The sequence below is a fragment of the Marmota flaviventris genome, chromosome 3 (assembly GCF_047511675.1).
Source record: "Marmota flaviventris isolate mMarFla1 chromosome 3, mMarFla1.hap1, whole genome shotgun sequence".
Taxonomy (NCBI): domain Eukaryota; kingdom Metazoa; phylum Chordata; class Mammalia; order Rodentia; family Sciuridae; genus Marmota; species Marmota flaviventris.
In genome coordinates, this window is record NC_092500.1 from 7,506,804 (window position 1) to 7,522,073 (window position 15,270).

General features: G+C 42.7%; 1 protein-coding gene across 1 annotated transcript in view; it reads right to left on the reverse strand.

Annotated features, from left to right (window-relative positions):
• The window catches only part of Aco2 (aconitase 2), a 47,786-nt gene extending 32,550 nt beyond the window's left edge, over nucleotides 1–15,236 (reverse strand). Inside the window, exon 1 of the mRNA XM_027924653.2 lies at nucleotides 15,129–15,236. Coding sequence (XP_027780454.1) covers nucleotides 15,129–15,164 — 36 coding nt within the window. The 5' untranslated portion in view covers nucleotides 15,165–15,236. The remainder of the gene's footprint in view (nucleotides 1–15,128) is intronic.
• Nucleotides 15,237–15,270: the final 34 nt, after the last annotated feature.

Consider the following 15,270-nt stretch of genomic DNA (forward strand, 5'->3'; position numbering starts at 1 on the left):
CAAAAACCTTAAGTATTTTAATTTTTTTTGTTGCTGTTGTTAATGTGCAAACCCTCTGTGCCAGCAAGTTAATTTAAAGGAATTTATCACTACTTAGGGAAAAACGGAAGATATGTACCCTGACAATAGCAGGATCTGGTTACCAACACGTCAATGTGGAGATCTAACTTAGCATTACTAATAGCAGGACAGACTGGCACTGGTGTCTCCAAGTGGCATAGCATCATAGGAAGAATTCTTGCCAAAAATGTTTGATCTCAATCTTAGTGAGCTCTAGGAACTTACATCCAAAGCAGGGGACGAAAAGAATAATTAAACCTACCTACAATGTGCACATTCTACAAGAAAACTGGCCTGATAAAACTGGAAAAAAAAAAATCAGTATCATAGGAAAAAACAAAAGGTGCTACTCTAGATAAAGAGAAAACAAAAAGGTAAAACCAATGCAATGTACAATTTTTAAAAATTAGATTATGATTTGGAAAAAGACAGCTACCACAGACATTTTGGAAGAAATTAAGAATGCAGTCCAAGGGACTGGGGTTGTGGCTCAGTGATAGAACACTCACCTAGCACACGTGAGGCACTGAGCTTGATCCTAGGTACCACATAAAAACAAATAAATAAAATAAAGGTATTGTGTCCATCTACAACTAAAAAACATATTTAAAAAAAAAAAAAAAGAATGAGAATGCAGTCTGCATATGTGGTGGCACACACCTGTAATCCCATCAGCTTGGGTGGCTAAGGCAGAGGGCTGCAGTTCAAAGCCAGCCTCAGCAATTTAGGAAGGCCCTAAGTAATTCAGCCAGATTCTATCTAAATTTTAAAAGCCGGTATGGGGAGGCTGGGATATAGCTCAGTGGTTAAAGGACCCCTCACCCCCTGGGTTCAATCCCCAGTACCAAAAAAAAAAAAAAAAGAAAGAAAGAAAATTATTATTTTCCTAGGTCAGGTAATACTATTGTGGTTACACAGATAACTGACTTTGGTGTCCTTATTGCAGTCCTGGGGATCAAAATCGAAGCCTAGTCAAATGCTCTCAAAGTTTGACTTATTCTTTTTCTGTTTTTGGTACCAGGGATTGAACCCAGGGGCACTCAACCACTGAGCCACATCTACAGCCCTTATTTTTTTTTAATTTTATTTAGAGATAGGATCTCATTGAGTTGCTTAGGGCCTCACTAAACTGCTGAGTCTGGCTTTGAACTCATGATCCTCCTGCCTTAGCCTCCTGAGCCCTGGGATTTCAGGCGTGTGCCATGGCACCTGGCTCCTTCTTCTTCTTTTTTTTTTTTTTTTTTTTGTGCTGGGGATTGAACCCAGGGACTTGTGCATGTGAGGCAGGCACTCTACCAACTGAGCTATATCCCCAGCCTTGACTTATTTCTTTTTTTTTTTTTTTTAGAGAGAGAGGGGAGGAGGGAGGGAGAGAGAGAGAGAGAGAGAGAGAGAGAATTTTAATATTTATTTATTTTTTAGTTTTCGATGGGCCCAACAGCTTTGTTTGTATGTGGTGCTGAGGATCAAACCCGGGCAGCATGCATGCCAGGCGAGCACGCTACCGCTTGAGCCACATCCCAGCCCCTTGACTTATTTCTTAAGAGATGAATGTTGAGGGGCTGAGGTTGTGGCTCAGAGGTAGAGCGCTCGCCTACAATGCGTGAGGCACCCAATTCGATCCTCAGCACCACATAAAAATAAAATAAAGATATTGTGTCCACCTATGTCTTATTAAAAAAAAAAAAAAAGAGAGAGAGAGAGAGAGATGAATGTTGAAGCCAAGTACAGTAGTAAACATCTGTAATGTCAACAATTCTAGAGGCTAGTGCAGAAGGATTACAAGTTTGAGGCCAACCTCAGCTACTTAGACCCTGTCTCAAAATAAAAAATATAAAGGGCTAAGGATGGAGCTGGGCATGGTGGCACACACCTATAATCCCAAGAACTGGGGAGGCTGAAGGAGAAAGATCGCAAATTTGAAGTCAGCCTCAGCAACTTAGCAAGGCCCTCAACAACTTAATAAAACATTGTCTAAAAAAAACCAAATAGGGGTTGGGGATTTAGCTCAGTGGCAGAGCGCTTGCCTTGCTAGGCCCTGGGTTCAGTCCTCAGTCCTGGGGGAAAAAACAAATAATCTTGGGATGTAGCTCAGTGGTACAGTGTCTCTGGGTTCAATCTCTAATGGGGGGAAATTTGTTGTTGTTTGGAAAAATTTTGAGAACAGAACTGGGGATATAGTTGAGTGACAGAGCACTCGCCTAGCAAGCTCAAAGGCCTGGGTTCCATTCCCAGCACCACAAAACAACAAAAGAGAGATGAATGCTCAAGTTTTCAGGGACAAGGTATTACAATACCTCTTCTTTTGAAATGATTCAGAAATAACAGTAAAAATACATAAGTTAAATAAGGCAAAAATGTTAGCTGCTGAATTTAGATGGAAGGTATCTAAGTTTATACCATTTTCAATTTTTCTTTATGTGTAAAAATTAATTTAAAAAAAGGAAAGGAAAAATGAATATCACTGAGGTTTGAGGCCTTAGTAACTGAAAGAATGGAGCTGCTTTAAAGTGAAATGGGGATGGTACAGGAGGAGCAGTTTTTGAACAAGGTAAGACCAGGAGTTCCGTTATAGACACTGGCCTGATACCTATGTGCACATGTCAAGCAGGCAGCTGGGATTCTCACCCTCAGTCCCATCCTTCTAGAGCTCTGCTCATTAGATGGCTCATCAGGAATCAGATTATCAGAACCAACATGACCCTGTATTACCAATTTTTTTTTTTTTTTTTTTTTTTTTTTTTAGTACTGAGACTGGACCCAGGGACACTACCACTGGGCCATATCCTCATTCCTTTTTATTTTCATAAATTTGAGGTCAGCCTCACCAACTTGATGAGTCCCTACCTACCTCAAAATGAAAAATGAACAGGGCTAGGGATGAAGCTCAGTGGTGAAACACCCTTTGGTTCAATCCTAAGTACTAAAATACATAAAACAAGACAGGAATAGTCCCTGCCCTTGAAGAGCTTACTGTATGGAGGAGAAAATAGACATCCAGTGAGTGATCACTCAAGGGCTTATGTAGCAACTATGCAAAAGGAGTGCAATAAAAGCCAAATTAAGCAGCTATGACAACATGAAACTAGAGAATCTAAAAGTCAGGCGGTGGTGCGCTACTCAAAAAGCTGAGGCAGGAGGATTCCAAGTTCAAGGATAGCCTGGGCAACATAGGGAAATCCTATTTCAAAATAAAATTAAAAGGGCTGCAGATGTAGCTGTAGTAGAGCACTTGCCTAAGCATGTGTGAGGCCTCAGCTTTAATGAGGGGAGGGGGGTGGCTGAGAACTGAAACATAACTAGGAATTAGCCAGGCTAACAAAATGGGGCTTAAGAGAAGGAGTCCAGGAAACCTTGCAGACAGAGAACAGCATATGCAATGGCCCCGTGGCCTTTACAAGAAAGCAGCTGTACCTGCAAAAAGAGAAAACCAGCTTGGCTATAACGAGTGAGCACAATACAGGGGAAATGGCAGAAAAATAAGGCTAAAAAGATGAAAAGGAACCTGGTATCATGAAGGACCTTTTAGGTGTAGAAAAGCTACACCATGGCACCCTAACAACTTTGCGGCAGCTTATACAAGCCATAGTGGCTGAGGATGGGAGGCCTCTGAGGAGAGCTGGAGGCCCTTTCCAACTTGCCTCCATCTCTCCCAGAAGGCTGTTGGAAAACAGCTTCTCCTTGCTCCTGGGTCCTAATCGAGCACAGAGCTTTCTGGCCCTAGACTAGAGTTACTGAATGCTGAGCTGCAGTCCAGATCTGGCTCTCCACAGTGCCCTCATTAGTTCCTTTTGTCCTGGTGTCATCCTTTATGGTGTACAGGAAAAGAGCAGGCAACTGTGCTTATTCTTCCTTTCACTATGTAAGTTAACAGACTGAACATGGAAGCAGTCACTGTATCTTTACTGATCCAGTCAATCCATGGCTTTGTCTTATAATTGTGAGCTTGACAGTAAGGCATGTTAAATTTTTAATTTGATCCTAAAAGCAATGGGAAGCCAGGCGCAGTGGTGCATGCTGTAATCCCAGCAGCTCGGGAGGCTGAGGCAGGAGGATCGTGAGTTCAAAGCCAGCCTCAGCAGAAGTGAACCACTAAGCAACTCAGTGAGACCCTGACTCTAAATAAAATACAAAATACGGCTGGGGATGTGGCTCAGTGGTTGAGTGCCCCTGAGGTCAATCCCCAAACCTCCCCAAAATTAAAATAAAATATAGAGGGCTAGGGATGTGGTTCAGTGGTTAAGTGCCTCTGGGTTCAATCCCCAGTACCAAAAAAAAAACTAAACTAAAAGCAATGGCAAGACTAAAAGTTTAAGCAGGCTCATGCAAGATCGGACTTGTTTTTAAAACAAATCATCAGGGGCTGGGGGTGTAGCTCGGTGGTATAGTGCTTGCCTAGCATGTGTGGAGGCACTGGGTTTGATTCTCAGCATCGCATAAAAATAAATAAAATAAAAGTATTATGTCCATCTACAACTAAAAAATATTTTTATTTTTTTATTAAAGAGAGAGAGAGGGGAGAGAGAGATAATTTTTTAATATTTATTTTTCAGTTTCGGTGGACACAACATCTTTATTTTATTTTATGTGGTGCTGAGGATCGAACCCAGCACCCCGCGCATGCCAGGTGAGCGCGCTACCACTTGAGCCACATCCCCAGCCCTAAAAAAAAAACATATATATATATATATATGTATATTTTTTTTTGAGAGAGAGAGAAAAATAATTTTAATATTTATTTTTTAGTTTTCGCATGTGCGTGCGGCCCGGGTTCGATCCTCAGCAAAGAATATTAAAAGGGCTGAGGATGTGGCTCAAGCGGTAGCGCGCTGGCCTGGCATGTGCGGGGCACTGGGTTCGATCCTCAGAACCACATAGAGATAAAATAGAGGTATTGTGTCCACTGAAAACTAACAAATAAATATTTTTTTTAAAAAAATTCTCTCTTAAAAAAAAAAAAAAAAAAGGAAAGAAAGAATATTTTAAAAATCATCAGCCAGGTATGGTGGCACACACCTATAATCCCAGCTACTCAGGAGACCAAGACAGGAGAATCACAAGTTAAAGGCCAGACTCAGCAGTTCAGAGGTACTCTGCCTCAAAATAAAAAACAAAAATGGCTGGGAGTACATCTTAGTAGTAAAGTTCAATCCCCAATACCAACACAAACAGCTGAATGTGATGGTGCATACCTATAATCCCAGCAGCTCAGGAGGCTGAGGCAGGAGGATTGCAAGGTCAAGGCCAGCCTTAGCAACTAAGGCCCCTTAGGGAGACCCTGTCTCAAAATAAAAAACAGCTGCAATGTGACTCAGTGGTTAAGCATCCTTGGGTTCAATCTCTAGTACAAAAAAAAAAAAAAAAAAAAAGATCGAAATGTTAACTCTATAATAAAGCAATCCGCAGTGCAAAAAGAAACAAACAGGGCTGGGGTTGTGGCTCAGTGGTAGAGCTCTTGCCTGGCACACATGGGGCACTGGGTTCGATCCTCAGCACCACACAAATAAATAAAATAAAGATGTTGTGTCCATCTACAGCTAAAACATTTTTAAAAATCACATTTAAAAAAAATCATTGTTGCTGCTCTATAGATAATGCAATCCAGAACAGCAAAAATATTATTAGAGGTTGATTGTGGCCTCTCATGTGACCTTTTTCCTAGCAGAACATCTGTATTTTAACATTAGAGCCCTATTATTTACCAAGCAATGTGACACAGATAATAAGAATGATACAGTGCCTATCTTAACTTACCTTAATCTGGCCAAGAGCAGCATATAAAATGCAAAAACCCCACAGAAACCTTTGCAAAGGAAACATACACACAAGGAAAGAGTGAAGCACAGGGAATAAGGAACCTTGCCCGGATGCTGGGGCAATGCCTTCACAGAGCAGGGATTGCCTGCACAGGGTGCAGAGGATAAACAGGTATTTACAAGGCAGTCAAAGATGACAGGCAGTACCTTAAAAGACACAGGACTAGGGATGTAGCTCAGGGTAGGGCCCTTGCCTAGCATGATCAAGGCCCTGGGTTCCATCCCCAGCACCACAAAAAAACAACAAAAAGACACAGAATCTTCAAGTTAGGTGTGCAGAAGCTACAAATCATTCAAAATAGTAGGAAGTAAGAGACAAAAGTAGGAAATGGTGGGAGGTCAGGCCTGAAACCCAACAGGGCCCAGTAGGGTGCAGCTTACTATCCTAAATCCTCAACTATAACCTGGGCTTTCCAAGAGGCAATGTAGCGTAGAGGACAGAGCTTCCATCTAGCTTCAAAACCCACATCTACCATTCACTAGCTATGTGACCTCCAGCAGGTTTTAACTAAGTTTCTCATTTAGAAAAAAGGAGGGGCTGTAGCTGTAATTCAGTGAAAGCACACTTGCCTCACACGGTGAGCACTGGGTTCGATCCTCAACACCACGTAATAAAGAAAGAAAGAAAGAAAGAAAAAGGGGCTGGGTTGTGGCTCAGCAGTAGAGTGCTCGCCTAGCACATGCGAGACCCTCGGTTGGATCCTCGGCACCACATAAAAATAAATAAATAGAATAAAGGTACTATGTCCAAATACAACTAAAAAATAAATATTTTTTTTAAAAAAAGAAAGAAAAAGGTAGTAATCTCTGTAGTATTTTATGAGGAATGAAATGACATAAATTTTATTCTGAGTGTTACTATGAAGTATGAAATAACAACAGGAATGGGCTCCCAAGAAGAGCAATTATTATGTAAAATGCTACAAGCAGACACTTTTTAAAAATAACACTACGGGTTCTTTCCTTCATTATAAATAGTAGCACATGAAGAAAAATTTACACATAAAACACCCAGTTTTATAGACTACCTAAAGCCCATCCAGGGACACCCCTCACCACGTCCCCTCAACTAGACTCCCTGGTGCCAGGTACCCAGGGAGCACTTAACATTCAGTGACTCCAAGTGGCACCAACTACTAATGCATAGTGCACCTACCCTCCCACAACACCTGGCTTGATGGCAGAATTCTGTCTATTCTGTCACGACTGGCTTAGGCCAGCAATGCCTGTTAGGGAGCCATGTGGACACCAGCATATACAGCAAGCTAAGGAGCGAAAGATGGCTGAGCTGCCAAAATAGGCTGGGCTCCTAGAGGAGGCCAGGTCTCTTGAGACAACTGCTTCAGTAGATACTGAGAAATCACCAAGCATCTGTCAAGAGTACATTGTGAAATGCTTCAAAACAAGTGACAACTTACAGAAATGGCACATGTTCTGGGCTGGGGTTGTGGCTCAGCGGTAGAGCGCTCACCTCGCACGTGCTGGACCCTGGGTTCGATCCTCAGCACCACATAAAAATAAATGAATAAAATAAAGGTATTGTGTCCAACTACAACTAAAAAATAAACTAAAAAAGAAAAAAATGGCACATGTTCTAGATCTGAAGGGTCTCCCTAGAATCTCAGTTCCCCTAGCTGTGGGACTTCAGACAAGATTCTTGATCTAAATTTCAATTTCCTCTTCTGTGACATGGAAGCAAAATGGCAGAGACTTTGTGAGGATTAGAAACATATGGCTTGGGCTGGGGATGTGGCTCAAGTGGTAGAGCGCTCGCCTGGCAGGCGTGCGGCCTGGGTTCGATCCTCAGCACCACATACAAACAAAGATGTTGTGTCCACCGAAAACTAAAAAATAAATATTAAAATTCTCAAAAAAAAAAAAAAAAAGAAAGAAAGAAACATATGGCTTGTAACTGCAGAGAAAAAAGTCTAGGATGATCAGTGGTTGCCTCTGGGAACTGGGATGAAGAGAAGGAAGAGGACATTTATGAACACACTGCATTGTGTATGTAAGGAAAAAACATGCAAAAAGCATAGAGCTTGGTAGCTGGGCTCCTGACAGGCATGGCTAAATGTGAGCTGCTGTTACCCACCCGTCCTCCTGGGAGAATGAGCTGCTGCTTATGAACATACTGCCTGCCTGTGCACTAGAGAAAGGCTTACAGGCTTTTTTCCCCACTATGCCTTCACTTCTCCCTTTCCACCCCAAATCACAGCCCCAGAACAGATACCAAGTGCCAACCTGGCACATCTTGGAATTGAAAAGGAACTGTCCACCATTCAATACCAACCTTCTGTACCAACCTCTGCACCATTTTTAACGGTGGGGAACTTTCTACCCTATGAGGCAGCCCACTTCACCAAGATGACTTCAGGGACTCAAAAGATGTCAGACCCCTGATTCTTCTAACTATGACTCTCAGCAGCCTAACCGCCCAGTCTTTCCTGGCAGGGAAGCCTCAGATGGGCTCCACAAGAATGCATGTCAATCAACACCCTTCTGAGGAGTGGCATCTTCCCACATGGCTGCAAGCTTATCACAATTTCCTCCCATCCCCAGTAGGCAATGCCTGGCACCTCTTCTAAGAATTCCAAGCTAAACAATTCCCTCCCACCAGCAGGCAATCAGCTAGCTTGGTTGCTATGCAACTGGCAAGAACAAAAGTGGTACTGTCCTCTTCAGAGGTTTGGCAAGGGGACAAAGAGCCATGTCTCCCCCCAAGTCATACCCTCTAAATGGGTGCCAAAGATGGTAGGGGGTTCCTTAAAGGAACAGGATGATAGATTCACTCATCTGCCTAATTCTCTTTTGCTGCTGGCTTTAGCAGCGGAGACTACAGCCAGCACATAGTGAACTGCTTACAAATCCTGAACCATGCTATGCTACAAAGGGTGGGCAGCAGCTCAGTACCAATACCCTTGAGAAGGGCATCCTCTGTGAGTTCCACAGGCAGTCTGTGAGTTGGATCAAGGAATAAAGCTGCCTCTGTGGGGCCTGAACTCTGCCTCACTGGTATTTGGGGCAGGAGGCAACCACATCCCCAAAGATACACACCCAAATGGATCCAGGGCCAACTGAACTGTGTCCCTTATACTGAGCCTGCTCTACAGAGATCTGGCTTTTACTCCTTCCCCCAAAGGGAATGCTCTGGGGAAACAGTTTGGCTGAGTGGTAAAAAGTCTGGACTTTGCAGCCCAGCACATCTGCATTCAAAATCGGACTCGGCTGTACACTGTGACCTCAGATGAGCTCTTTAACCTCTATGGGCCTTGGTTTCATCATTATGAAAACAAGTCTGTTTTCATAAGGTTGTTGTGAAGGATAAAGGATGCAACACTTGTAAAACAAGACCTAGTTCTGTGACTGGTGAAAGGGCCTGAACTCAATATGGGGCAGCTAATGTGGTTCCCGTTTCCCCAGGGCCTGGAACAGCAATTCATACACCAACCACAGCAGCAGGCAGACTAAACATCAACCACCACCATCCATGTGCCAGACAGAGCTGAGTCTGTATTCAGGCACCCCCAGCACATGTGCCCACCTCCTCCTGGCTTCAGTTATTTAAATGATTCTCCTTCACTTGGCATAGGAGTCTCACATGCAGGGAGAGACTAAGCCAGCTCTGTAGCTCCCTCAGTCAATGTAGTCACAAAACAATGAATGCTTGTAAATAATGGTAATAAGTGCACGCCTATAATCCTAGGGATTTAGGAGGCTGTCAGAAGTATGGCAAGTTTGAGGCCAGCCTCAGCAATTTAGCAAGGCCCTGTCTCAAAATAAAAAAATAAAAAAAGTGATAAAAGGCTGGGAATGCAGCTCAGTGGTAAAGTGCCTCTGGGTTAAATTTCCAGAATGCCCCCTGACCCCCACCCCCCAAAACCCCAGCAGATTCATTTCTACTTTGTTTCCCAATTCTATCTTAGAGCAGTACCAAAAAGCTTTTCCTAAACAACTTGTTTGTTGAACCAAGGAATACTTTACCACTGAGTTATATCCCTAGCCCTTTTCGGGGGAGGAGAGGGAACACTGGAGATTGAACCCAGGGGCACTTTATCGCTAAGCCACATCCATAGGCCTTTTATATTTATTTTTCTTTTGAGACAGAATCTTACTAAGTTGTTTAGGGCCTTGCTAAATTGCTGAGGCTGGCTTCAAACTTGAAATCTTCCTGCTTCAGGTTCCTGAGCTGCTGGGATTAAAGGTATGCCCCACCGCGCCCAACACTTTTTCTTTTGAGACAGGGTCTCCTTAAATTCCCCAGGCTAGCCTTGAACTAACTTATGATCCTCCTTCTTCAATCTCCCAAGTCACTAGGAATACAGGTGTGCAACAGCCCTGCCCTTTTTTTTTTTTTTTTTTTTGGTACTGATTTTAACCCAGGGGTGCTTTACAACTGAGCTTATCTGTAGTCCTTTTTGAGACTGGGTCTCATTAAGTTGCAAAGGTCCTCCCTAAATTACTGAGGTTGGCCTCAAACTTGTAATCCTCCTGTCTCAACCTTCCAAATTGCTGGGATTATAGGCATGTGCCTGCTTCCTCTCTTAACCCTCTATGGTCCATCATCCATATAGCAGCCTGAATGATTTTTCTGAAGCATAAATCAGATCATGTTACTCCCTACCTTAAAACTTTCCTGTGGATTTTCACTACATTTGAAGCAAAACCCAATTTCCATATGGAAACCTGCATGAGCCTAACTTCCTGCTCAGATCCTCCCATTCCTAAAGACACCTCAACCACACTGATTTGCCTTATTCTTAACACACCGAGTTATTCTGGTTGTGTGTTCACCTATCTCAGGTACTTTGTATATGCTGCTCCTTCTAATTGAAACTTCTTCTCCCAAAATGCTGAATGGCTGCCTTCTTACCATGTAAACCTCAGTTCAAATGTCACCTTTACTGGCACTGCCCTGTTTCCTCTGGCATCTACTCTAACAACTGGCCAACTGGCTAGTTGTTGTTTTCCTTTTTATATAGTACCGGGGATTGAACCCAGTCTCAGTGCATGCCAGGCTAACGCTCTACCACTGGGCCACATCCCTGACCTTTTTATTTTCAAGACAGAGTCTCACTAAGTTTTTCATGATGGCCACAAACTTGCAATTCTCCTGCCTCAGCCTCCCTAATAGCTGGATTATAGGAGTGCACCACTGAGCCTGGCTCTTCCTTAATGCCCCAACCCCCACCCCATTTGGTACTGAGGAGTAAACCCAGTCCTTACTATTTGAAACAGGGTCTCACAAAGTTGTTCAGGTTGGCCTGGAACTTGTAATCCTCCTGCCTGCGCCTCGAGTCACTGGGATTTCAGGCGTGCATCATAGCACCAGGCTCTATTTTATCTTCCCTATAGCACTCTGTAGCTACAATTTTCTTGTTTTCTACTTGGTTATTTTCTGTCTCCCCTCAACCTCTGGAGTAATTTGGGCTATAGGCATGTGTCACCTTGCCCAAATTATCCCCCCTCTTTAGTCCCTGCATTCCAATGGTATAGGGCAGTTCTAGGCATTTTAGGAGCAATTTGTTCCAAGGCAATGGTGTGCTGCCCTAGTCCCAGGAAGTAGTCATTCCTTTTACCCAGGTTTGAGACTATAGGTTTGTTTACTAATTCATTCATTCATTTACTCAATTCAAATCAATATTTAATCCCAGGAAGGCATCCAAGTGAACATACAACCAGAATAACCTGTTTAAAATTCAAAGCAAGATCACTAAAAAAAAAAAAAAAAAAAGCGCAGCTCTTCATAGAAAACTTCTACCAAAGAAGTCAGACTTCTTTGTCATGAATTATTTATCCTAGATTTACATGCAAGAAGCTATATGACCTTCCCAAGGTCATGAGAACCCAAACTCCAGTACCTCAAGGCAAAACCAAAGACCTGAGAAATTATCTGAAGTACCCAACCCCAACAAGCAGTGGCCCAAACCTGCAATCCCAGTGGCTGGGGAGGCTGAAGCAAGAGGACTTAGAATTCAAAGCAAGCCTCAGCAACTCAGCAAGATCCTGTCTCTACATAAAATATAAAAAAGGTCTGGAGATGTGGCTCAGTGGTGAAGCACCTCTGGGTTTAATCCCTGGTACAAAAAAAAAAAAAAAAAGTTGAAGTGCCCAACCCCTCTTATCCATATGATATGCATAAAAAAATAAATACTGAAAACCAGAGAATAAACATGACTTTTCAAAGAATCACACTTTGCATTTTCCCCAGTTTCTAATCGTTCTACCTGGTAACAGGTACTGTCAAACAACAGTGTATGTACAATTTAGCACTGTTCTCAAGTTTACGATAATAATAATCAATAATGCCTTGGTCCAAGGCTGAGTCTTGATGCCAAAGGAAGTTACAGCTGCTGGCCCTCAGGCTTTCAAATCAGCAATGGCAGATCCAAATCACATCTGCCAATACCAGTGATATGGCCCTATGCAAAATTTATCTAATTTAATAAGTATATCACACTTAAAAGGTGCTAGGCAAGGTTCTAAATACTCTGCAACTATTACGTGATTAAAACAGAGGTACTATTATTATGATATCATACAGATGAGCAAACAGGCTCAGAAAGGTTAAGTACCTTGCTCTGAGTCACAGTTACTCAGTATTAAAGCCAGGATTCAAACTTTGGCGGGTCTGATGCCAGAATCCATGCCATTAACCATTCTATTGTTTCTTCACTAATCCTTTTTCATCCATAAAGCAGGGCTAATAGTATGCATTATCCCAGAGTCATGCGCTATTACTGGCACTCAGTAATGTAGATGTTAGCTACTCATAGTGGTAGTAGTAAGAGCCATCATTCTATCATCTATCATCACCTTTGGTCCAGCCAAAAGCAAAAGAAAAATATTTTGGCTAAGAAAGATTTCTGAGACCCTCTGCAGTATGATACATTAGAATACAGTAGACACTTGCATGAGATCAGGGATTGTCTTTGCTTACCAGTGTTTCCAAGGCAAGCAGTGGGGGCTCAGGAAATATGTGGAAGAATGGGAATAAAATGACTCCATCATTGAGTTCTGCAGAAAAGACTACTAAGGTGATAATTACCACTTCTCAAATATCTGAAATATTTCTGAGTATCTAAGCAAAGAGGTAAATGTAAGAGGTTCTCAATAGACAAGTGCTAGCTGTCATTATGTTTCTACTGGGACGCAGTGTGGTATAATGCAAAGAGCATAATGCTGTTCATCCATCTCCGCTGAATGAACATACAAGGAGACCTGGATTTTTTTTAATATTTATTTTTTAGTTGTAGGTGGACGCAATATATTTTATTTTCATGTGGTGCTGAGGATCGAATCGAACCCAGTGCCTCACACATGCTAGGCAAGCGCTCTACCTCTGAACCACAACCAAAGCCCGAGACCTGGATTTTAATCCTGATTCTGCTACTGGAAATCACCCAGGCTCTCAAAGTCTTGGATTTTCCATCTGTAAAACAGGATGAACTACATGATTGTAAATACATTCCACTTACTCATCATTTTGTGGCAATGCAAGTACACAGTTATCATCTGTTTAAGTATTATCCTCGGGGCTGGGGATGTGGCTCAAGCGGTAGTGCGCTCGCCTGACAGGTGTGCGGCCCGGGTTCGATCCTCAGCACCACATACAAACAAAGATGTTGTGTCTGCCGAAAACTAAAAAATAAATATTAAAAAAAAAAATTCTCTCTCTTTAAAATAAATAAATAAATATTATCCTCAGCTGATAATGGACTCAGGAAGTTACATGCTGAAGGTCAAGGATCAAAAGCATGAAGTACATTCCAGATCTCTTTCCATACCACCCTAATATTCATACTTTCCAATATCCTTTTCAGTTCAAAATGTTGACATTATGTCTTTCTTCCAAGCTCAATAAGTTATTTACCTGTCACATAATTTTGCCTAATTTCATTAAATCACATGACAGCAGAATCAGGAAAAAACAAATATTTTCACATCATTAACTTACAGAATCAAAAAACCTAAAGAGATAATTAAGTGCAAATCTTTTACCTTTGCTCAGAATTGGGACCAGAAATATTTTCAGAGAAATTATTTTACTTTTTGGCTTAAATTTAAATAATATGAAAAATCACTTCAAATAACAATGCTTTCTGAGGGTATAGCACATAACTATTAATTCTATAATCAAAGTTATGCCACTTGATCCAAAGAAAATTCAAAATTAATCTTAAGAGGTTGACAAGGAATGTCTACAGGTAACTTTTTATTTTTATTAAGAAAACACACATTTGACATTGAAGTTTTGAATATAACACCTTCCGGGAGTTGTCAAGTTAGGAGTAAAAACCCATCTGACAGTTACAGTCAACTTTCTATATGGCTCCTAACAGGAGAGTCAAGGTCAAACTGCTAAGTCTCCTTACTCTCCCACCTAGTACTTGAAAAGCAACTAATTGTGAGCTCAAAATAGTCCATTCTGTACTCTTACAAATATAAATGACCCCACCCTGGCTCATAAAATTCAGAGGGCAGGCTGACACAAAGAAGGAGAACAGAGGGGCAGGAGGGTCAATGCTCAGGTCACAACATAAGGGTGACAGTCTTTGAGAGCCAGAACTTTCACCGACTTTCTGGTAGTTTTATCATCTACCAATGGGAAAAATCATGTCACATCTATCTCACCAGACGATTATATGAATCAAATGATATTAGTAGGTATTAAAATCAGTTTTGGAATCTGGTACAACGGTGAGAAACATTACTATTTACTACGTCAGGGTAAACGAAGAACACTCTCCAATTCCTGACTCCGCAAGGTCCTCAAAAGACAGTATAAAGAACTAGCTTCTCCTGCCTCCAGGCCAGATGGCAATTGTGGATGCCCCTGGCTTGCAAGCATCTGTTGCTGAGAGATGAAGGCTTCAGGCACTTGGCCTACAGGGCTCAACAACCACCGCGCCCCCCAGTCACCTTGTCCTCACCTTGAGGAACAGAAAGACACCCTAAGGGAGAGGGAAGTGCGGTCCTCAGAAAGGAAAAAGAGGTGCCTCCACTCTTCATCAAGCCATCACAGCTTATAGCCACATTTTCCCCGGGGCGGGGACATGGTCAGGGAGCTGACGGTGCCGGGGACGCCTTGACCTAGGGCAACGAGAAGCGGGCACGGCTCTGGGCCCACAACAGCGACGGGTACACGGGAAGTCGGCCCCAGGTCCGGCCCGCCTTGCCTTGCCTCGCCCATCGCCACAGGCACAGGAGGAGGCACCCCGCCCCCGTGAACCCAGAGAACCCGAGCTCGCTCACCTGCAGCCGGGTCACCAGTAGGCTGTAAGGCGCCATTTTGTGCACTGACAAAGATGAGGTCGCGTAAAAGTGACGTGCCACACAGCTTATTTAAAGCCGTGGTGGGGGCGTGGCTTCGAGAGCGCTACGTCACGGGGAAGGC